General features: G+C 36.4%; 1 protein-coding gene across 4 annotated transcripts in view; it reads right to left on the bottom strand.

The window, feature by feature from the left end:
• Usp45 (ubiquitin specific peptidase 45) overlaps positions 1 to 23,734 on the bottom strand; it is an 82,232-nt gene extending 58,498 nt beyond the window's left edge. For all 4 annotated transcript variants that reach the window (XM_026402529.2, XM_026402530.2, XM_026402532.2 and 1 more), the window contains exons 1-5: positions 23,712 to 23,734; positions 17,071 to 17,179; positions 11,961 to 12,133; positions 10,501 to 10,604; positions 4,156 to 4,256 (exon numbers count right to left, since the gene is read on the bottom strand). In XM_026402529.2, the coding sequence (XP_026258314.1) occupies positions 4,156 to 4,256; positions 10,501 to 10,604; positions 11,961 to 12,133; positions 17,071 to 17,170 (478 nt within the window). In that variant the 5' untranslated portion in view covers positions 17,171 to 17,179; positions 23,712 to 23,734. The remainder of the gene's footprint in view (positions 1 to 4,155; positions 4,257 to 10,500; positions 10,605 to 11,960; positions 12,134 to 17,070; positions 17,180 to 23,711) is intronic.
• Positions 23,735 to 25,218: the final 1,484 nt, after the last annotated feature.

Genomic DNA, 25,218 nt, shown 5'->3' with positions numbered 1-25,218 from the left:
GTGTAGATAAGCTATAGCAGACATATTCTAAATGGAATTAGTGCAGGCACTAAATAACATAAAAATATGTGTAAGGTACAGATACAGGCTTTCTTCCACCTGAGTTATTTTTACTTAGTGCAAAAATATAAAAATAATATTTTAAAAATCATTGTTACTCTCCCACCCAGATATAATATTAGTTTCACATTCCTTTGAATTATGACATATAGGCATTTTTACATCTCTAGAGTATTTGCAATCATCACTTAAAAATAACTGCAAAATCATATCAGTATTCTTACAAGCCTAGATAGCAACATTCATATTTGATTTTCAAAGTATTTTATAAAAATAAAGCTTTGTATCCAAATATGGCGGATTACTAACCCCCAAAACTTCTAAACTGCCAACCAAGAGATCCTATTTAAATCAAACTTGCCTGAGAGATCCTGTAGCTTGATCCAAAAAGTTGAAAACATTTTGCTCTAGAACTTCTGGAAACTGAACTCCCAACTAAGTATCACTCTACCTCTGAATGCCTTCAAACTTCCTCAAGCACTATTTACCAGGTGCTACTCATGGTTCCACAAACACAATTAAGCCTTCCATTAGTGCTTCCCACCACCTAAAGTGATTTATTCTCCCCTCTTCCTCTGCCCAAAATTCATCCTTTGAGGGTCAGCTTGAAAGCCAACTCACTTGTAATTCCTTTCCTTTTCAACTGAACATTATGTGCATCTTTGAATATCTAAAGAGCTTTGAATATCAACCAACTTCATTTTCTAAAGTATTAAATGTTTTCACCAGCTGGAAATGGTGACACATGCATGTAATCCCAAAGGCTTGGGAGGCTGAAGTAAGAGGATCATAAATTGGAGACCACCCTGAGCAACTTAATGAGACACTGACTCAAAATAAAACAAAAAGAGTTGGGAATGGAGCTCAGGGGTAGAATGCTTGCCTCGCATGGTTACAGTGCAGGGTTCAATCACCCGTACCACAAAAAATAAAAAACAAGATATCTTTCACTACATTTTGCTGATCCTTTGTTAGAGAAGAAATGGATTTATGACTGGCATGCCTGAGCAAAAGGAAAAATCCAATGAGTGTTTGTTGAATTTAGTTAACAAATGCATGGTAAAATTCATGATTTCTTTTGTTGTCCAAGAGCCTGAGTTTACTTCTAGTTTCTCCAATTTCTTCACCATTACTGTTTCATTACGGTGATACATAGCTTTTCAACTGAACATTTTTTGCTCTAGAACTTCTGGAAACTGAACTCCCAACTAAGTATCACTCTACTTCTGAACTTTTCAACAAAAACAACTGTATTATCGGAGATACACAGGAGATATAACTGGCAACAATTTTTTTCCTTTTGGGCAACCATATTTCAACATAACTTTTCAGTTTCAGTTCAGTTTACTTCAAAGGGATCTCACGCTTACCATGTTCACTCACTCCCCCTTACCTAATTGCTCAATCAAAATCCCTAGGTTTGGACTTAATTCTCACTTTCCCTCATTCACTATATCTAACCCACCCACTTTCCACCACAGCTTCTACTAGTCTTTCGCTTGCCCTATTACATAGCCTCCTTTAACCTTCTTAATGATCTCCCCACCTGTTATGGTTTGGATATGAGGTGGCCCCCAAAAGCTCACAGGTGAGAACAATTCAAGAAGTTTAGAGGAGAAATGATAGGGTCAGAGTCTTTACCTAATTAGTGAATTAATCCCTAATGGGATTAACGGGGTGGTAACTGGAGACAGGTGGGGTGTGGCTGAAGAAAGTAGTTTATTGGGGGTGTGGCTAGGGGGTATATATCTTGTATCTAAAGAGTAGAGATCTCTCCTTGCTTTCTAACCATCACATGAACTGCTTCCCTCTACTACACCCTTCTGCCATGGTGTTCTGCCTCACCTCCAGCCCCGAGGAATGGAGCCAGCCTTCTATGCACTAAGACCTCTGAAATCTTGAGCCCCTAAACAAACTTTTCCTCCTCTACAGTTGTTTTGGTCCAGTCTTTAAGTCACAGCAATGAAAAAGCTGACTGAAACACCACACAGCCCCACTCAACCCCTTATAGTCTATCTCCATAGAAAATCAGTTATCTTTACTTTTCTGGTAAGAGGAGGATTGAACCAGAGGCACTGTAACACTGAACTACATCCCCAGCCGATTTCATTTTGAGACAGAGTCATGCTGAGTCTGCTGAGGCTAGCCTTAAACTTATGATCCTCCTGCCACCACATGTGGGTTTTTTGAATGTAGCTGAGTGGGGGAAAGGGGGAGTAAAATGACTGTAATGTTTCCCTGCTTAGAATACTTTAGTAACTTATATTATACTTTCAAATAAATATTCTTCATCATGGAATTCATAACAGTATGACCAGACCCCCTACCTCATAACTTCAACTCATTCTATTCTCTCCCAAAAAACTACATTTCAGTCATATTGGTCTCTCCTGATCATTGTGACTAGTGGATTACTACATGTCTCTGCAACCTTTTCATTGCAGCTTTGCCAGAAGTTATATATTTGTTTATTTTTTGTTTCCCTCACTATACTCTAAACCCCAAGATTGGAAAATAAGACTATTTTTCTTTCACTACTAAATGCTTAATAAGTATAATGCCTGGCGTGTTGGAGGCACTATTTTCAGATGGAAAAAAAAAAAAAAAACTGGTTCCCTAAATACTTTATTTATTTATTTTTTTTTTAGTTATAGATGGACAGAATATCTTTATTTATTTATTTATTTCTATGATGTGCTGAGGATCAAACCTAGTGCCTCACATGTGCTAGGCAAACACCCTACCACTGAACCATAGCCCCAACCCCAGACCCAATGCTCTTAATTTATATGAACTTATATATTAATTTTATGTTAGGTAACAGTAATATAAGTAACAAAGTATATGCTAATACATTATTGGCAGGTCTTTGTTCCAGTTTCCTGGGAAGTACCCTTTAAATCCTTGGAATTTCCAACAGTGAAAAGGGTGCTTGTTATTCATTGGGGGGGGGGGGCTGGGACTGCAGTTAATGGTTTATGTTAACAGAGTGACTCATTAAAGTCACCCAGACAGTTTATGCTAAAGAGATGACTCAGGATGGGGCCTGACCCTGCCAGAAAAAAATGGAACATGATTAGCTAGCTGGCTGGGGTACAAGATATTGAATTAAATCAAAGTGGCCAGTGACTCAATCAATTATGCCTAAATAATGAAATCCCAGAAAACTTAACACCAAAGCTTCAGTGATTTTTCCTTGGTTAACAAAATTCTGCACATTGTTACAGAAGCGGGTTTGGGGGTGTGTATGTGGAGAGAGGCGGAATCCTCATTCTTTGTAGAGTGGACAGAGAAGCTTCATATTTGTGACCCTCCAAAACCTTGGCCTAAGTCTCATTTGGCTGAAATTTTTTTGCTTTAATAAAACTGCAGTTACAAGTATTAAATCTTAAGAACTAGTGCAAAACCCCCCAATTTGTAGCTAGTTAGAAATGCAATGACCTGGAAACCCTTGAGCTTTCTAGTGTCTGAAGTGAGGACAGTCTTATGGGCAACTTGAGCCTCTAGCTGAAGTCTAGCCTAACTCTAGATGGTTTGTATCAGAATTGCACTGCAATTACATAGCAAATAATAAGATACCATTTCATAAGTGTGTGTCAAGCACCATGAAAGTGTTTTTATACATTATTTCTAGATCTTTACCAAATATTATCTCTAGGCTTCAAAACAACCCCATAAAACAGAATTATCATTCTATTCTTGTAGTAAGAAAACTAAAGAGTAAAAGCCACAGAATCAATAAGTTGAGGAGCTCGAACTCAGGACTGTCTAATTTAAAAACCCATGATAAGCCTTTCAGATTGGTTATATAAACACATCACAAGATAACATTATAAGAGCTGGGAATGTAGCTCAGAGGTAAAGTGCTTGCCTAGCATGCATGAGGCCCCGAGTTCAATCTCTAATTTAAAAAAAAAAAAAGTAACATTATGAGCTTGCCTTGTATGACATGTATGACATAACATCTTTATGCAAATTACAGGCTGAGATGTCACAGTGAAATCTTATGGTATCTTTATGAATTTACAAACTTTTTATATGAAATATGAAATATCATATTTTAATACACATTCCTTTAGGAATTGCTTAACTTACTTGTTTGTGTTTTAGAAACATGTTTCTGGAGAAAATCAACTATCTGAGCCAAAACCTTCTTATTACAATGCGTTGATAATTTTTCATCACACTCATAACACCTGAAAAAATAATAAAATTTAAGCAAATATTATGCACATTAATAACTTTAATAATTTTGCACATTAGATAACACAGTTGATATTTGACCACTCTTGTCTTTAAATTATCTAAGAGGAATACAAAGGGGAAAGCATTAGGTAAGTCTAGAGACAGGGAATAGTTTATACAGAGCCTCTGAGTTGACATAAAAGTTTTGTAGAGACAGGGTATAGCTCATTGAAAGACATCTTGCTTAGTATGCTCAAGAATCCTTGAGTTCAATCCCCTGTACTTCAGGGAAATTAAAAAAAAAAAAAAAAACAAGTCTGATAGTTCTCCTTAAGTGTAATAGAATGTTATGAGGATGTTTTAAGTAGGGTAGTAAGAAGACCTAATTTATATTTATAAATATAAATATAATGGGCTGGGGATGTGGCTCAAGCGGTAGCGTGCTCCGTTGGCATGCATGCGGCCCGGGTTCGATCCTCAGCACCACATACAAACAAAGATGTTGTGTCTGCCCAGAACTAAAAAATAAAAATATTAAAAATTCTCTCTCTCTCTCTCTCCTCTCTCACTCTCTCTTTAAAAAAAAAATAATAATAAATAAATAAATAAATATAATGATATAACCCATTATGTTTATAAAAGTTTCAAACACATATTCTTATTTGGTCATTGGATCCATGAAGATAAAGGAAACAGGTATAAAGAAAAAACATCTTAAGAGGCTGGGGATATAGCTCACTTGGTAGCATGTACAAGGCAAAAATATAAATAAATATAATATAAAATATTTACATAATTACAATACAAATATAAATGAATAAATATATTCACTTCAACTAATGTGATAAACTAAATTGAAAGGTAATGGGAACAGCAAGATCAGCATAGTAATGTGAATCTGGAAAGAAATGAACATACTTAATTATACTTTCAGGTAGAAACAGTAATGAATTAGACATAAAGGATGCAGGAGAGGTTAAGTATCAAAATAACTACCATAGGAAGGGAGGAGCAGGCAAGGTGTGTTAGTGATTCTCGACTTGGACCAATTGTGCACCCTAGGAGATATTTTCCAATGTTTAGTAAGAGACATTTTTTGGTTATCTCTGGATATAAGAAAGACAAAACTTTTTAAATTGGGGGCTTATTCGGAGGTAAGAAATTAGGAAAGAGATTTTTTAAAGCACATTACATTTCAGAAAACTATTCTCAAGTTTCTTTATTAGTGCCTAAAGCATTAAGATGTTTCTTCTTTTTTTTTGGGGGGGGGGGGTGCTAGGGATTGAACCCAGGGCCTTGTGCATGCTAGGCAAGCACTCTACCAACTGAGCTATATCCCTAGCCCCTTAAGATGTTTTTTTCTTTATATTGCCCTTACCTGTTTCCTTTATCTTCATGGATCCAATGATCAAATAAGAATATGTGTTTGAAACTGTTTTATAAACATAATGGGTTATACCAAATACTACCTTACATGTTCAAACTTGTCTCTTTAATTATTAGTGGTCCTGAGATTATTAATGGCTATAAACTAGATTTGGGTTTCTTTTATAAAAAGCATTCAAAATTCAGTTTTTACTAAGTACCCACTCTATTACTAGAAAGAAAAAAGAAGTCACAGAAAACATTCCTAAAAACATTATCTTTCAATAAACCATGAAGGAATTTAAACAATTTAATTACAGTACAAAACTTACATTTTAATGGGTGCCAATATTTATTCAATCATTTAACTATTGTCAAAAATAACAAAATATATGCAGCTGGGTTTGGTGGCACACACTTGTAATCCCAGTGGCTTGGGAGGCTAAGGCAGGAGGACTGCAAGTTCAAAGGAAGCCTCAGCAACTTAATGAGGCCCCAAGCAACACAGCAAATCCCTGTCTCTAACTAAAATACAAAAAAGGGATAGAGGTGTGGCTCAGTGGTTAAGTGCCCCTGGGTTCAATTCCTGGTGCCCAAAATAAATAACAAAATGTAAAATGTTTTCATTTTCCAAATAATAAAATATAAAGAAATTTTTACTGTTACTGCGATTTGTTTTACTTGCTATAGAATATACTAACTTTGAAAGTATTTTAAAAAAAAGCAAGTAGGGCTGGGGATGTGGCTCAAGTGGTAGCGCGCTCGCCTGGTATGCGTGCGACCCGGGTTCGATCCTCAGCACCACATACCAACAAAGATGTTGTGTCTGCCGAGAGCTGAAAAATAAATATTAAAAATTCTCTCTCTCTCTCTCTCTCCCTCTCTCTCCCCTCTCTCACTCTCTCTTTAGAAAAGAATAAAAAAAAAAAAAAAAAAAAAGCAAGTAAATAAAGCCAACATGGGCTGGGTGTGGTGACACATGCCTATAATCCAACAAATCTGGAGACTGAGGGAGGAGTATCAATCCCAATAATTCTGGAGGTTGAGGGAGGAGGATCACAAGTTCTAAGCCAGCCTCAGCAACTTAGTAGTGCTCTAAGCAACTTAGTAAGACCCTGAATCAAAATAAAAAATAAAAAGGACTGGGTTGGTGACTCAGTGGTAAAGCACCCTGGGTTAAATCCTCAGTACAAAAAAATAAAAAGTCAAGATGTTATGGTGAATTTGGAGAAAAGAGAGAGCTCAGAATAATTTAATTCTAGTTTCCACTAAAAATAACCCCCCAAATTTTAATTGAGAACCTATTATATACCAGAGTCTGTTCTAAATTTGCATGCATTATCTGGTTTAATTCCTCAAAAAATCACAAAAGAATTACTTTTAAAAATACATTATCTTCATGGGCTGGGGATGTGGCTCAAGCGGTAGCGCGCTCGCCTGGCATGCGTGCGGCCCGGGTTCAATCCTCAGCACCACATACAAACTAAGATGTTGTGTCCGCCAAAAACTAAAAAATAAATATTAAAAATCTCTCTCTCTCTCTCTCTCTCTCTCACACACACACACACACACACACACACACACACACATACACACATACTCTGTCTCACTCTTTCTTTAAAAAAAATAGATTATCTTCATATATTTTGTTTTTACAGATGATAACGTGAAATAGGAGGGCTCATAAATCAGTAACGTAACAAGAATACAAAGGAAATAAATGTTCCTTCAACAAACTTTTGAATACTTTAAATGTTTATATGTTAACGTTAAGTACTGCTTCTTCACTCTGTTTAGGCTTCATAGTCACCAACAAAACTAAAAAAATACAGAACCCTGATTTAATAGATGTTATTTAAGAAAAGACCATTGGCACCTACAGATTTTTCAAAATCCTCCAGTATGATTCTAATGTGAAATAAGAGATAAGAACCACTGTGCTTTGAGTAGTATTATATCCACTATCTAGCAACCTTAACCTTGTTAGCAGTAATTAAATTACAAAGTCTGTGATTTACCTTTCCTTTTTATACAGTTCAGATTTTTTCTCTAATTCAGGTTGGCTCTCCTCTAATCCAAACTAGTAAAGTATTCTACTGTAATCATTGTTTTTTATTGCTTAAGAATTAGAAAAACATGGGGCTGGAGATGTGGCTCAGCGGTAGCGCGCTCGCCTGGCATGCTTGCGACCCGGGTTCGATCCTCAGCACCACATACAAACAAAGATGTGTCCGCCGAGAACTAAAAAATAAATGTTAAAAATTCTCTCTCTCTCTCTCCTCTCTCACTCTCTCTTTAAAAAAAAAAAAAAAAGAATTAGAAAAACAATGGGGCGGGACTGTGGCTCAGCAGTAGAGTGCTCACTTAGCGGGACCCAGGTTCGATTCTCAGCACCACATAAAAATAAAGGCATTGTGTTGTGCCATCTACAAAACAGATTCATTCTCTCTCTCTTCTCTTCTCTTCTCTTCTCTTCTCTCTCTCTCTCTCTCTCCTTTAAAAAAAAAAAGAATTAGAAAAACGAGTACATGTGGTATGACTCTACATCGTGTACAACCAGAGAAATGTCAAGTTGTGCTCCATTTGTGTACAATGAATTGAAATGCATTCTGCTATCATGTATAACTAATTAGAACAAGTAAAAGATAATAATAAAAAGAAAAAATTAGAAAAACTAAAATAGGACAACATTTAAATTCCTATAATTAATTATATTTGACAAACTTGAATATCTTCTTTCATAGGAAAATAATTCTATAGACTTTCAAATATGACTTTAGTTATTTTCATTATAATTGTAACACACACCCAAACTCATATAACTATAAAAACAAAATAAATTAGATAATTAAATGTAAAAATAAAATCACAAACCCAAATAAGTTAAAACTAACACTAATTTATTATGCTGGCTGTCTACTTGGCTAAAAATTAAAATCACAATTCATACAGTACTTACAACAGAGCAGATTGATTTGAGATGAGCCTATTTTACCAATTTTCCTGCCAATTCTTTTTTTTTTCCCTTTTAATTTCAGTGGTTCTCAAACTGTGGTTCCTGGACCAGCAGTACTGGCAACACTTAGGAACTTGCTGGGCATACAAACTCTCAGGCCCCAGCCCAGACTACTAAATCACAATCTCTAGGCCTGGGACCCAGAAATCTGTCTTAAAATATCTTCCAGGTGATTCTGATGCATCACACAATGTACATGACCACAGTAAAATCTTTATTTAGCTGCAATACTATGACATCATCTCCTTGTCGCTTAACTCCAATGCATCATTTACATTTACATACTTTTTCCCCTCATTTAAGTTCTCTCTACTCTTTCCTCAGACTCCCAACAACAACAACGAAAACAAAGAAACAAAAAAATCAAAAATGCAGCAAACACCAAAATGAGCCAAAATATCTTTGTATTAATTTTGGAATCCTAAAATCATACATAAGTTAAAATGTTTGTCTTAAAATTTGAAAACTCCAGAAAATACATTCAAGGGACCCTGAGCCTACAGACTCCAGTTAGAAGATTATTGTTGTAAAATACAGGGAAAGTGATAAACCCAGCCTAATTCCCTCTTAAGATTGGGAGCCATCTTGTCACAAAGGCATAAAGAGTTAATTTTTTGCCTTTACTATAAATTACTGCAATTTCTAAACTTGCTTGGAATACCTGCCCATGCCTTGAACTCACCCATGCCTGGCTTTCCCTGACCAGGTAACAACCCTCTCTGAAACTTTAGTGGCACCTCATAAATTCTGGCTTTCCCTGGGCAGATAACGACCCTCTCTGAAACTCTAGTGGCACCTCATAAATTCTGGTGTTGGGATCTAAATTTACTCCCTAAGTGCTGAACCATTTAGACCATTAACCTACTACCTGCCTTTGTATTATGCTTGTCAAAATCCTGTTATCTGTTAAGTTCTCCAGACACCCCACTTTTGCAACATTTTGGTGCTATAAAACTATGCTCCTAGAGAGTTGGAGGGCTGTCTTCTATTCCCTTGGGTTTCGGGAGAGACAGCCCTAGCCGGTTAGAATTACAAGCTTGCTTTAATTTGATTTAAATTGGAGTTGGTGGTCTTTTTTTTTGCATCATGGTTTAACAAAAGTGTCTCATTTACACCACTAAAACATATGGTATGCTGGTAAACTTATTTTGGTGCCTAAATTTTTACTTTGTAACCAAACAAAAATTAAATGGTACTCAGTTTCCTTACAAATAAAATGAAGAAACTGAATAGGAGGTCTACCAGGGTTAAGTAGCAGAGTCGCCTGAGAAGTTCTTATAAAATACTTAAGCTCAGGCTTTCCCTTTCACTATAGAAATCACCAAATCACCTGGACTGTTTGAAGTAACTTCCTTCACTAAAACTCCAGAATTCTGTAACAAGTCAATTATGAAAACTCAACCAGACAGAATTTTTCTTTATGGTATAAGGAAAATGATAGAGAAAAGTAGGAAAAAAATAGATTTTTCCCCTCATTTAAATTTTATGTTCATGGGTAACAGTGATTTTCTATAATTATCCTACGAACTAGGCATGGTGAAACATGCCTATAATCTCACATACTCAGGAAGATAAGGGAGGAGGATCTCAAGTTACAGACTAGCCTGGGCAATCTAGCCAGACCCTGTCTCAAGATTGTTACAAAGGGGGAGGGTACTGGGGAGGTAGCTCAGTGGTAGAGCACTTGCCTAGCATGATCAAGGCCCTGGGTTCAACTCCTAGGCCTTTCCCCAAAAAACAAAAACTTCTATAGACTGTGTTCAGGTTTAAATAGCATATATGGGTATTACATCTTTATGTTACCTTATAAAGCTCAAAGAAAAAGATCTTGGTTTTTGGTTTGTTTACACCAGTACTAACAAAATTTAACTTACCATATAATCCACGTGCTCAGACTAATTATAATACAATGGGACTCTGCTCTGAAACTCTTGAAATGCTTCAGTGAGTGCTGGCTTTCTGAATTTTGACCACATCCCTGAAAATGACAGAATACTATTTGTATGATTTACACAGTTTGTTTTGAATTAGTCAAAACTTAACCTGTACTCAAAAATACAAAAAAATTGTCTTAACTTCCAAGCAAAAGGGAACTGTTTCAGAAAGCAATACAGATTCTTATTAAATTTAATTTTTGTAGAGACTAATTTACTTTTCATGATATAGTATTTGCCTAAAACAATCATAAGCAAAGTTAATTTCCCTATCATTTAGAAATTTATTTATTGTCTTGCATAGTGTGGGACGCAGATCATCCTGGTAGGTCAGTAGTGCCCCTCCCCAAATATATTCCCTACTCCTATATACATTTCCACTGCAGCCTCTCTGTGAACTAATGAGACACAGACCAAAAATAATAATTTCCTCCACTTAGTTAAGTAAAGAAATGATATACTATAATTCTTGCTAACATAACTTGAGAGAGAGTCAAGTCTGATGGATATTTCTGGGGAAGTTGTACATATGTTTAAAAGGAAAGGGATAGGCTTGGTGCGGTGGCTAGGAGGCTGAGGCAAGGAGGATCACAAGTTCAAAGACAGCCTTAGCAACACAGCAAGGCCCTAAGCAATTCGGTGAGACCTCTCTCAAAATAAAATATAAAAAGGGCTGGGATGTGACTCAGTTGCAAAGTGCCCCTGGGTTCAATCCCTGGTACCAAAAAAAAGAAAAAATGTAAGGGATATATTCTTTCCCCCTCTTTATGAGCTTTGGCAATTTCTGTGATACATAATGCCTAAAGCATCTTCAGTCATCTTGAAACTGTAAAATTAGATATAGCCCAGCAGAAAAATAGAAGCCTCAGCCTTTACTATTTTTTTTCTCTTGAAATAACTAACCCTGAAGGGGCCCAACTTCTGGACTTCTATTTGAGATAATAGAGACTGCTCTTTTTTTTTTCCCCTAAGTACACATTTTTAATTTAATTAGAATATTCTTTTATTATAGATAACAATAACTTCTAAACTTCTAGATATACTCAAGTTATCTAAACTTTTTTTTAAAAAAGCAGAATAATCTTTGAGAGTGGAAAATGAATCTAAAAAGTTGGATCCCTTTCCTAAGTAAAAACAAAAGGTTAAAGGATTAAAAGGTCCAGAAATAAGAACTATCACAAGTGAGTGAGATTCCCTTTTCAAATATTTATGAACGACACAATTACTTTCTGAACATTTCATATATCTTACTTTACCTAAAACATTTCCAAGTTTATTTTTGGAAAGTTTCAATCTAAGAATGGGATAAACTTAAGTCCTAGGCATGACTATGTCCCACTCACAGTAAGCATTTAAGGAAAGGTATAAAACATACTCACTATAAATAATACTTTTCTTACCTGAAAACCACACTTGAGGCACAACCAAGTATCTGAAGAAAGTACTGGCTGTCCTTCATAGAATCTTCTTTCCTTTAAACATTCTGAACAAACTGACCATAGATTCTCAGCTACTGCTCTCTTCACATGATTCACACTAACAGCATGACTTACATGTTGGCAAGTTAAACCTCCTGAACAAGATGAAACAAAATGTGAACTGTTTTTTTTCTTGGCTCTACTACTGCTATTATTAGGAAGGAAAAGTCCACAGCATTAAAATGCTGTTAACTAAAAAGCAAAGGGATTCAAAAATGAAATAAATCAGAAGGATACATGTTACACAAATCCATTTATATAACATCTGTGAATTAACAATTAGGGAGTTGAACAAATTAGGGAATATGAACAAAGAAGGGTGTGGATATAAATGGGTAACACACAGAGTGGTGGTGAGAGTGGTACAGTCAAATTCCTTGAAATATGCAAAGCTCCACATGTAATAAAACTGCACACACACACACACCATCATCATCATCATCATCATCATCATCATCTGGTAAAATCTGAATAAACTAAGGATTATACAACTGGTTTTGATACTGTACTAAATCAATGTAAGATGCTAACATCAGGGAAGGCTGAGTGACAGATGAATGGGTCCTCACTGAATGTTATGGTTTGGATGTGAGGTATCCCCCAAAAGCTCACACGTGAGACCATGTAAGGTTTAAGAGAAGAAATGAATGTTTACAAAAATCTTAACTCAGTGAATCAACCATCTGATGGGATTAAGTTAATCCCATCATCTGCATGGTGACTGAAGACACATAGGGTGGGGCTGAAGTAAGTGGGGCTTTTGTATATTTGTATTTGGCAAGTGAGGACCTTTCTTTCTGATTCCTGATCATCATGTGAACTGTTTCCCCTTGCCACACTCTTCCACCATGTTGTTCTGCCTCATCTCCAGCCCCAAGGAATGGAGCTATCGACTGAGACCTCTGAAACCATGAGCCCCCAAACAAACTTTTCCCCCAAATAAACTTTTCCTCCTCTATAATTGTTCTGGTTGGGTCTTTTAGTCACAGTGGGAAAACAGCTGATTAAAACACTGTGTTTCTTTGTATCTTCCTACAAATTTAAAATGAGTTAAAAAATAAAAACAAAGTTAAGGAGATTATTTATTGAATGGCTACTATGTGTCAAGCATTTTTTACTATTTTCTATCCATTAAGATACACATACAGGGGTTAGACGTGTAGCTTGGTGGCAGCTTAGCATGTACAGGACCCTGAACTCAATTTCTAGCACCAAAAAGAGGGCTGGGGATATAGTTTAGTGGTAGAGCAAGTTTGCCTAGCTACACAAAGCCCAGGATGATCCCTAGTATTGAAAAAAAGGGGGGGGGGAATACATATATAAAATCATTTTACATATATTAGCTTTGCTGTGTTGCTATTTTCATCATTATTGGGAAAAAGAAGAAAGAGGAATAATGGTAAAATTTAAAGAACCCAGAGTTCTCAGGATTCTCCTTAATGAATATTTTCAAATAACAAATTATTTTGTTTGCTCTCAAATGATCCTTTATAACAGCTTCTACTGTGTGCTCTGTTTGGAGATATTTTGGCCAAAACTAGGCAAATATATTTTTTTAGTTTTCAATGGACCTTTATTTTATTTATTTATAGGAGATGCCTCATACATCCTAGGCAAGCTCTTTACCACTGAGCCATAACCCCCTAGGCAAATATATTTTTAAGTCCTCAAGTAACTGTTCTTCTCCCAGGGGCACAGTTACACTCCATTTCTCTCAAATACCTGAATACTCTACCTCAGATATTCATACATCAAAACTATAACTATCTACCAAAATCAAAAAAAGAAAGAATAAATAACTGAAAAAGGAAAAAGAGAAGTATGGGCATTTCACTTTCTAAATGCAAAGCAGTCTTTTTTTTTTTTTTTTTTAACCTGCTAATTAACTAGAAACAAGTTAGTTAATGGAACTATGCATTAATTCTCTTTCATCCTAAAGACTAAGAATATGATAAGTAATTTATAATAAAATATAATCACAAAAATCATATATAAATATGAATGAAACATTAAAAATTCTAATTTTATATCAATAGCAAGCTATACAAACAAATATAAAAGAAGTAATTCTGAAGTCAGTTGTGTCTCTCAAAAACACCCATGCCACCAAGGAAAGAAAAATTCTGGGGAAGATTAATGAATAAGCAGCATGTAAAGGATCTAAAAATGATTTACCAAATGCCATTGCTTTGTTTGAACTTTATATTTCAAAATTCTAAGGGGAAAACCATTCTATATACCTTTCTACATAATCTCTAAAATGGGATCCACCCAGGGTACAATTTAAACATTCTCTGATTGTACTATTCAGACTTTTAAAATTAAAACTGTTAAGAATTTCGGAGATAAGTGAACTCAAAAAGTTTCCAGAACCTAAATTAAATCTATTAGCTTTTAAATATCTCAACCAGGGGCTGGGATATAGCTCAGTATATAGAGTGCTTGTCATGTGCAAGCCTGGGTTCCATTTCCAGCATTGAATTTTCCAGCCTAAAATCTTCCTATAGTAAGTAACTGCTGTTTAAACAGTATTCACTATCTCTTCTGGGAAGAATAAGTAAAAAAATTCCTTTATTTTAATAAGTAAATTTCTTCAGTTTATTATAATTAGTTTCATTGTATAATGAAAAATAAATCCTTAGGGATCCATGAATATAAAATTAAAGTCTAAGTGTTTTCACATTAAACAAATCAAAAACAATAACTGAAATCTTTGTTTTCAATTTAAAATATTAAGAAAAAATTTATAAGAAATTTTTCAAATTTGAAAATGCTATCATAAAAATGAACATTTCCCTCTTTTTCACCCAGAAATTTTCAAAAGGCAGTAAGAATGGGAAGAAAACAGGAGATAGCTGAAGTCCCAAGTCATGAATTAAGTGACAGGGCTCACATCTCAAAGCAGTAGACATCAGATAGAAGTGCACATAGAAGAAAGCAGAGAGAATAATGCAGCTGTAGATTTCATAAACATATGCTTCTTAGATACATAGCAAAATCTAAATAGCTACGCATTAACAACAGTGGCAGGAGCTCCACATATCCAATTTTGTTTTGAAAAGAAAGGAATTTCTCGTTCATTAAGTGAAAAAAAAGAAAGCAAGACATATTTTCAGGAAATTGTATTGTCTCTATGGCAGTTAGGGAGAAGAGGTATTTTAGTTCTGAAAAAAACTAGGATTGCATAATCCTCTTAGTCACAAAAAAGTAAAGGCTATGATATGATCTTAAAGTCAAAACTAGATAGGACTCAACAAAGCTCTCACCCCTGTATTAGTCAAATACCTGAGAGAATTAACTTATAATGACAAATTAATTAACTTATAATAATAAAAGGTTTACTTTTGCTCATGGTTCTGGAAGTTCCAATCCGAAAGTAAGTGGCTTCACTGCTTTGGGCCTCTGGACAGGAGTTGGAACAACATGGTGAAAGCATGTAGCAGAGCAAACTACTTACCTCTTAAGACAAGAAGCAAGAATAAAGAAGATGGGCTAGGGACCCACAGCCCCTAGAGCATGTCACTAATTACTTAAGAACTTTCCACTGCATGCTACCTCCAAAGAGTGCCACCCTGAGGACCACAAGATTAACATGCATGGGTCCCTTGTTAAACATTCATCCAAATCACAACACTTTCTTATAAAAATATTCTAAAACTAGCTCATCCAAGAAAAGCAATCCTACATCAAAGAATGAGTAATCGAAGAGAAATCAAAGCCACAAATTCTATGATAAGGGAAAAGAAAAAAGGAAAAAACGAACAGCAAAGCAATTGCTGCCATGAAATAAAAAACAAAATAGAAACAACCACTCTAGAAAAAGATGGCAAAATAATAGGAAGGGACTGGCACAGTTCAAGAAAGAAGCAGAATTAAAAACAAATGAAACCATAAAATTGAAAGCTAAACTAAAAAGAACATAAGATAAAACACTGTGGCAGACAATAAAGGGAAAAAATGAAAACAGCAAGCAGAATGAAAAGGAAATAAGAATTTTAAAGAATTTTAGAGAATCTGAGAAAGTGATAACTGTGGAAAACCAGCAAAAGAGAACTAATGTAATAATAATCAGGAGCAAGGGGTATAGCTCAGTGCTAGAGTGCTTGCCCAGCATACCTGAGGTTCTGGGTTCCACCCCAAGCACCACAAACAACAGCAACAACAACAATTAAAAAAAAAAAAAAACAACAATTCAGGGGCTGGGGCTGTAGCACTTGCCTAGCAGGGGTGAGGCCCTGGGGTCGATCCTTAGCACCACATAAAAAGTAAATAAATAAAGTTATTAAAAAAAATTTTTTTTTAAAATTCAGACTTCCTTCACTATAGCAAGCTAGCCATCTTTTTTTTTCAGTTGTAGATGGACACAATATCTTTATTTTTATTTATTTATTTTTACTTGGCGCTGAGGATCAAGCCCAGGGTCTCACATGAGGCAAGCGCTCTACTACTGAGCTCTAACGACAGGCCCCGCAAGCTAGCCATCTTGAAGCACTAACATTTAAAATGGACATAATAAAACTTATTTATAAATGGAGAGATAACCTTCGAGGAAATGAAGAAAACCCTCAGACACCAAAACATAAGGTATGAGGCTTCAGAAAGCAAGTTGTAAAGTCAACAGATCCAAAGGGTCACTCACTATCTGCCCATTCTCTATTGGCTTGGAGACTTGATTTTAACAGACTATAAAAAAGGAACCAAAAAAAAAAAAAAAAAAAAAAAAAGAAGAAGAAAGAAAGTACTAATTCTTATTTACTTTATAAGCTAAACAAAAATCCCAATAAAAACCCAATCAGGGGATTGGGGATATAGATCAGTTGATAGAGTGCTTGCCTCACAGGCACAAGGCTCTGGGTTCAATCCCCAGCACCACAAAAAAACAACAAGAAAAAACAATCAGAGCTTGAAATTAGACAATCCTCAACTTTATACAGAAACAGTGAAAATAAACAGTAATGGATCATCAATTAAAAATATGCATTGTTACTTCTTTTCTCCAATACCATTTGGGATGCTAGATATCATAATTTACCAGCAATGTCATCTGAAGAATCTTCATCATGAGGTATCGAAGGCCTTTTATTTCTTTTGCCTTTCTCAGATAAAACTTTGGATGGATCTTTTACCCGCATCTGTTATTACTGAAAAGATTTAAGGAAAAAAAATGAATATACTTTAATCTTCAAAACTGAAATTTTATATATTTTATTTCACACATATGAAAACTGCAATAGCTTCAATTTTAATTGGTTTAGTTAATCAACAACAGAGGAAAAAGATGGAAACACTATATAAAAAATAAATCTTTATTCAAATTAATATACATGTCGAGCACAGTGTCACATACCTGTAATCCCAGCTACTAGGGAGGTTGAGGCAAGAGGATCTAAAGTTCAAGGCCAGTCTCAGCAACTTAGTGAGACCTTGTCTCAAATTTTTAAAAATGGGCTAGGGATATAGCTCCATGGTAGGGTACTCACCTAGCATGCATGAAGCCCTGGGTTTGATCCTCAATACCATGCCCACACCCACAAAAACACAGACAATGTTTGAATGTTACATTCCATTTGACTTTAACCAACTACCTTGTTATAGACTAAACATTTGTGTGTCCTCCTCTCTCCAAGCCATATTCATTTGTTGAAATTTAATCGTTAATGTGAGAATACTTGAAGATGAAAGCTTTGGGAGGTTAACGAGGTCATAAGGGTATAGCCCTCACAAATGAGATTCCTGATCTTATAAAAAGCAGCCAGAAAGCTAGGCTAGTATCTGTCAAGACACAAAGAGAGCATGGCCAAGACAAATAGGTCTGTTTAACAGGGGTCTAAATTGCCTTGCTAACAACAGATCTGCCAGCACCTTGATCTTGAACTTCCCAGTCTTCAGTACTGAGAAATGTTTGTGGTTTAAGGTACCCAGACACCATGTGCAATAGGCACATCTAATATCCCAGTTCCTTGGGAGGCTGAGTCAGGAGGATTGCAAGTTTGATGTCAGTCTCAGCAATTTAGAAAACCCCTCAAAAATTCAGCAAGACCCCATCTCATAATAAAAAAAATTAAAAAGGACTGGGGATATAGCTCAGTGGTAAAGCACCCCTGGGTTGAATCCCCAGTACCAAAATAAATAAAACAAAAATTAAGTCACCCTGCCTACAGTAATTTATAGCAGACTTAACTAAGACATATCCCCAGATATGAGATATCTAGGTGAATGGGGAAAAAAAAAAGTTTTAATCAGCAAGTTAAATAAGTGCTGCTTCTGGACAATGTGTCCTCCTCTTGTCCTTTCTCTCATCCTTATGGCAAGGAGATAGTAGGAGACTAAACATTTGTGTGTCCCCCCTGGAATATCACACTGGACTAGGGTTAGAAGATATAAGCCAAGCAAAGTCCCCTACCTGTGCTATACTATCTACAGCTTGATTACTGAGAAAAATAAATAAATTTCTATCTTTTTAAGCAAACACATTTTTTCTCAAACTTATTATGAAAAATTTTAAACATCTATAAAGTTAAAAGAGCAGAGGGCTGGGGTTGTAGCTCAGGAGTATAACGCTTGCCTAGCATGTGGGAGGCTCTGGGTTCAATCCTTAGCACATTAAAATAAATAAATAAATAAAGGTATTGTGCCCAACTACAACTAAAAAAAAAAAATTAAGAAAAAAAGTAGTATAATGAATACTCATATACTATCTAGATGTCACATCTATTAACATTTTGCTATATTTCTTTCACTGAAAAATCAATTATATATAGACATATATGAGTGTTTTTCCTTTTCTTTTTTTTTTTTTTGGTACCAGGGATGGAACCCAGAGGCACTTAACCACTGAGCCATAGGCCCAGCCCTTTTTTGTATTTCATTTAGAGACAGGGTCTCACTGAGTTGCTTAGAGCCTTGCTAAGTTGCTGAGGCTGGCTTTGAACTTACTATCTATCCTCCTACCTCTACCTCCCAAGCCACTGGGATTACAGGCATGAGCCACTGTACCTGGCAGCATATTTCTTTTTTTGCTGAAATATTTGAAAATAAGTTGCACAGATAATGAAAATTCATCCCTAAATACTTAAGCATGTATCACTGAAGAATAAAAAAAAAACCTCCTATATAACTAGATCATTATCATATCTAAGAAAATTAACACTTCTCTAATATCATTTTCTATCCTAGTCTAATTTCCTTAGTTGACCCAAAAGTGTTTTCTATAATTGGCTTTTTAAATAAGGTTTCAATCAAGGCTTGTACTTTATATTACTTATGTTTCTTTAGTATTCTTATACTTTTTTTTCCTGTTATCTTTTAATGTAGAATAGTTCTTCCAACCTTTTACTTGCCGAGGAAACTGGCTTTTTAAAAAGATAGTGGCAGTGCACTTAAGTCACCTTGCAGATCTTATTAAAATGTGGATTCTGATTTAATGAGTCTAGCACAAGACCTAAGATTTTTGCCTAACAAGTTCCAAACTGAAGCCATTACTGGGGGCCCACACAACACTTTTTCAGTGGCAAAGTTATATAATATAATGTCCCACACTGAATTTGTCTCTTTCTTCATGGTATTCATTATCCCTATCACTTATATTTCTTAAAAACTCAGTTAATTCTAAAGATTTTAGATGAAAGTTATTTTATTTAATTTTATATTTTGGAGTCTCTTTTAGAGTAGTCAGCCTAAAATCTACCTAATACTGTCCTGCTAGGTGACTAAGCTACATTACAATTTTTGTGGTTACTTTTTAATAATCAAAGTAATGGATCTTTCGATTCAATACTAACTCCTGAATATTTATTCTCATTCGTATTTGTTTATTTATTGCAAAACTGGGTATTGAACCCAGGGGTGCTCTACCACTGAGCTGTATCACCAGCTTATATATTTTGAGACTGGGTCTCCCTAAATTACACAGGTTGGGCTGCATTAAGTAGCATGTAATAAGTAGCATGTATCACTTCCGTGTGGAAACTTTTTTTTTTTTTTGTACTGGGGCTTGAACCCAAGAGGGGCTTAACCATTGAGTCATATCCCCATTCCCCACCCCCCATATTTTTTTAAATTTAGAGACAGGGTCTTACTAAATTATTTAGGGTTTCACTAAGTTGCTGAGTCTGGCCTCAAACTTGGCAATCCTCCTGCTTCAGTATCCCAAATTACTGGGATTACAGGGCTATGCCACTGCACCTAGCTCTGAATATTATCATTTAATGTTTCAGAAAGAGAGCCTTCAGCCAGGCATAGCAGCACATGCCTGAAATCCCAGCAGCTCAGGAGGCTGAGACAGGAGGATTGCAAGTTCAAAGCCAGCCTCAGCAGTTTAGCAAGGCCCTAAACAACTCAGTGAGACCCAGTCTCTAAATAAAATACAAAATAGTGCTGGGGATGTGGCTCAGTGGTAGAGTGCCCCTGAGTCCAATCCGAGAGAGAGAGAGAGAGAGAGAGAGAGAGAGAGAGAGAGGGAGAGATTGATTTCAAGTTTATAATTTAGTGGACATTGTTTGTTTATTTATTTATTTATTTATTTTGGTAGTGCTAGAAACAGAACCCCAGGCCTCATGACCATATGCTCAACTTCCCCAGCTAAAGGCCATTTCTTTAGATAAAGAATCATCATTATTGAATCAAGTTGCAACAAATTAAGGGCTTTATTCAGGGTCACAGAAAAATAGTCTTTGAGTTCCTTGACCACCTCATCTCTAAGTACCTTCTCTAACATTCCTCATCTGCTTTCAGTTCCACCTTCCAAATTTCCTAATTTTCCCTTCTCTGATCACAATTTCCCAGTTCTTCCAACTTGCTTGATTAGTCACTCCTATTCTCCTTTAGTGTCCACGCTAAAGAGACAGCATCTCAGAAAATGCTTCCTATCAAAATCCCTACAGACACAGAAAAGGTGGAAGTTGCAAATGCAGTGCTGGTTCTTAAAGCTCCACCTGAAACTATACATCACATCTGCTCATATTTCACTGACCAAAACAAGTTACCTGGCTACATTGAACTTTAACTAGAAAAGAATGGGTGGGGGCATGCAAACCCTACCAGGTACCAAGAAAGAGGTGAACCAGCATATTTGTGCGCAGCTTTAATCACTACAATATCACCCCTCTGGCAGAATCCAATCCTAGATGAATCCAATTAATCATTTTATCCATGTCTGGAGAAAGTTTCAGAAGTAGTCTAACATTATCCACTACACATTTTAATTAATTTATATCTTCTCCACACAAACCTTTTTCACTATCCTTAAGCCTTCCTTCAACTCCTTCACCTCTTCACTCACTTAGCAAAAACTTCCTAGTCTTCAACTTTATTGAGGTCAAAGAGACACAATCAGATGGCAATTCTCATCTTTCTGCCCCGAAATTTACAAACCTACCTTCATCAATTTTTTAATACCTTTATTTGTATCTGTTTTTACTTTTATGTGGTGCTGAAGATCGAACCCAGCGCCTCGCACGTGCTAGGCCAGTGCTCTACCGCTGAGCCACAACCTCAGCCTACCTCCATCAGTTTTAATTTGATGTCCTGAAGAGACAGATATTACTAACAGAATCTAGGGGGAAATGGCCCATGAAAATGGTTGTCATTTTTTTCCCAATATTACAGATAAACTCTTGATAAAAAAAGAGCATTAACGTATAGATAATCTGGCAAAATAATACACAGAATCAGGCATTTGACCTAGAACTTGTAAAAACATGTAACTTAAAAACAACAACAAAAAAAAAACATTGATTCAAACTTGTTAGCAACAGAAAGAATATCTGCATTATTTTTCTGACATATGTAATATGTGTAAACATATAGAATCATGTTGTACAGTAACCCACAATATAGCAATTCTATGTAGTTTCTTTTCCAATTTTGATTTAAAGGGCTGGGGATGTAGTTTAGTGGTAGAGCATCCCTGGATTCAATACTGTTTTGCAATAAATAAAAATGAAAAAAGACACAATTAAAATCCAATTATAAAAGTTTAATACTTTCTATCATCAAAATTGGCAATCTCCAAGACCTCCTCCTCCCATATTTGGAGACTTGACAGAAGGATACACAGGACTCAGCATATTCTATTCAGGGCTTACTTTCACCATAGCATGCTATATGAATATACAATCTGATCATAATGGAAAAAGACACAAGTGGGGTCTGGAGGAATCACGAATAGACTTCCTTATGTTCTCCCCCTCCCTGGAGAGAGGAAACAGAGCATTCTTTCCCCAACAAGGAATATGCAGCAACATGTATCCAATGATTCCACCCAGAAAGACCATTAGAGACTTGGAGCACAAGATTTTTATAGAAACTGATAATTTGGGCTTGAAGCACAGTGTTTAGGATAAATTAATTGTACTCAGGTTTGAACACTACTAAATCAAAGTTCCCAAATGCCAAACAAGGGCCAACATTGCAAGCAGGACCTTGGAAGAATAGCAGTCTCGGGTCTGTTTTGTTAACTCTTCAGCACAAATAGGTTCTGGCCATTTTTCTAATGTAGTTTTCCAAACATCAAACTTTACAGTTTTCAACTTCAGCATAACCTAACTTTTCTTTAACACAGGATATGCAGCTAACTTGTTTTGTAACCCAAAGGTCAGTCCTTGCCCCCCCACACTAATCCAACAAGGAAGACAAGATCTTGAGAAAAAGGAAAAAGGTTTATTGCTTTGCCAGCAAAGAAGAAACACTGAGGACTCCAGTCTGTCCCAAAGGCTGTGATTCTACACTTCATGGGGAACAGGGGTTTTTTAAAGAGGTGACTCAAGGAAAATGAGATTAGGGAGAAGATATCAGGGGAAAGAAGTTTAGGAAAAATATCAGGGAGAAGGTTAGAGCAAAGGAGATCTGGAAGAAGGTTTAGGGGAAAGAAGATCAGGCAGAAGGTTTAGGGGAAAAGAAAAACATCAAGAGAACCCCTGTTACAATTTGGAAAGTTTTGTTTTTAAACAGTCTATGCAAACGAAAGCCTATATTGTTAAAAAAAAAAATCACATATTTTTGAGTTGTTATTTTCCAGAGTGAGTGTAAAAAGAATGAGACACAATTTCCCTTGAGACCCAGGCTCAAAAAGATGAACGAAGAAGACAATTTGTTGTGTAGTACGCTCAATCCTAAACATTTCATATTTAACCTACTTAATCCTCACAACTACTTTGAGATACGATCTATTATTTTCTCCATTCCACACTTGAGAAAGAGAGTTAATTGACTTGCTGAAGTCCCAGAGCCGGTAACTAGAGGATAGAGATGTGGATCCAGGCAGCGAGACTCCAGAGCCTCTGATGCACGATGTTGCCAGAAAGCCGTGGTTCGACTCGCTTCCTCCAGTCACTAATAAACGCACCCCAAGTGAGTCAAGAGAAACTACTGTGAGAGACCGCTGCACAGAGGACGAAAGGGTGTAGGGCCGCCACACGCCGGGGTCACCAGGAAGCAGGGAAGCGGGCCCCTCTCGCGCCCCGACCCCAGGCTCCTCCTGCCGCCGCCTAGACACGGAGCGGGCCAGGCTGCGCTCACACGGCCCACGGTGACCCCCCGGGGACCCCGGGAATCGGGAAAGAGAGTGGACATGGGGAACCTGTCTTCCAGCTCACCCGCCACCCACCGCCGGCCTGAGTTGCCTAAGCGAAGACAGAGAAGATGTGGCGACCCCAAGCCGTCTCTTCAACTCACCCCGCCCGGCCGGGCCGCAGCAGTACAACCAGGAGTGATTGCGCCTGCGCGGCCACTGCGAGCCAGCAGAGGCGGAGCCTGGCGTCCGGGTTGCAGCGCCCGAGGAGGGGGGCAGTTCGAAAGGACTAGCGAGGTGGAGGGGCGGGCCGGCTCCGGTGGCGCCTGCGTTCAGTACCTCCGCAGAGCTGCTTGGACAGGAGACGGGCTGGGAGGGAGTAACGCAGGACTTTCCCACCCGAGTCCCGTATTTGCTGGTCGCCTTTTGGGACAGTCCCTGACTTCCCTCTATTACCCTTCTTTGAACTGTAAAGCTGGCATTCATCATATATCATTTTACGATTTTTTTTTTTTTAAATGACTGTACTGGAACCTGTGTTCTTCCTTTCTGGCTAGACCGTATGTTTCTTGACCTACACCTATACTTTTCTTCAAAGCTGGATTATCTATTAAAGTGGTCCTCATCTTGCATGTTTAATAAAGTAGTTGGTTTGATAATGTTTAATAGATATTGCAAAAGTTAACACTGGTTGATAGGCTATAGAAATCGCCTTTCACAAGGACAGGTGGGGACTAATGGATAATTTGGGGTTAGAATTTTTTTTTTTTACACAATACCTTTATTTTATTTATTTATTTTTATGTGGTGCCGGGGATCAGTGGTATAGCACATGCTAAGCGATCTGACACTGAGCCACAACCCCAGCCCTTGAGGTTAGAAATTTTAAAATACCACAGAGTTAGGCCACAAAAGTATGATTTTACTTTAAAACTCTATTTTTTCTCATTTCCATGTGAAAACTTGGCAAAAGAGGTTGCTGTTTTCCAAATAAGAAAGAGGTTGTGTTGTGGTGTAATTTTGAAGCAAAACTGTCTACTTCATAAATCAATATTTTCATTTTTTGAAATTGGGTTCGACCTAGAACATAGAAAAAAACACATGCAAATTTGAGCAAATCTAAATAATCTGCATCCTAAATTTCATTGCAATTTTTTTTCTGTATCAATTGGAGCCAATTTATAGTAAAAAAGGAATAGAATTAGAATATGAAAATTTAGGTTTTCTTCCTAAGAAAAAGAAATTTAGAAATCATGTAAACCATCATATAATTCTTAAATTTTTCTTGAAATAAAATTTGGAAGCTCTCTTGATTTTCAGATGTACCATTAGCATGACCTTCAGAGACTGCAACCTCCATGCAACTTGGCAAGATTTAAAAATTATCTGCATTAGTTTTTATTTCTGATGTTCTTTAAATTATATATCTTTTCATTTAATTGAAGTAAAATTCACTACTTTGTGGATTCCTCAAAGAAATCATTTGTAAATGTTACATTTGTAAATAGTACTAAAAATACACCTTTGTAAAGGTGTATTTTTAGTACTATTACAATGACATGTCAAAAGGTCAAATAAAAATACTAGTCACTTAATATCAGCAGTATATTATTATTATTTTGTATTTTTTCAGTACTGAGGATAGAACACAGGGGTGCTCTGTCACTGATC

Source organism: Urocitellus parryii, chromosome 8 (genome assembly GCF_045843805.1).
Source record: "Urocitellus parryii isolate mUroPar1 chromosome 8, mUroPar1.hap1, whole genome shotgun sequence".
Taxonomy (NCBI): domain Eukaryota; kingdom Metazoa; phylum Chordata; class Mammalia; order Rodentia; family Sciuridae; genus Urocitellus; species Urocitellus parryii.
Note: the sequence above shows the minus strand (reverse complement) of the source record. Positions and strands in the feature narration are given on the sequence as shown.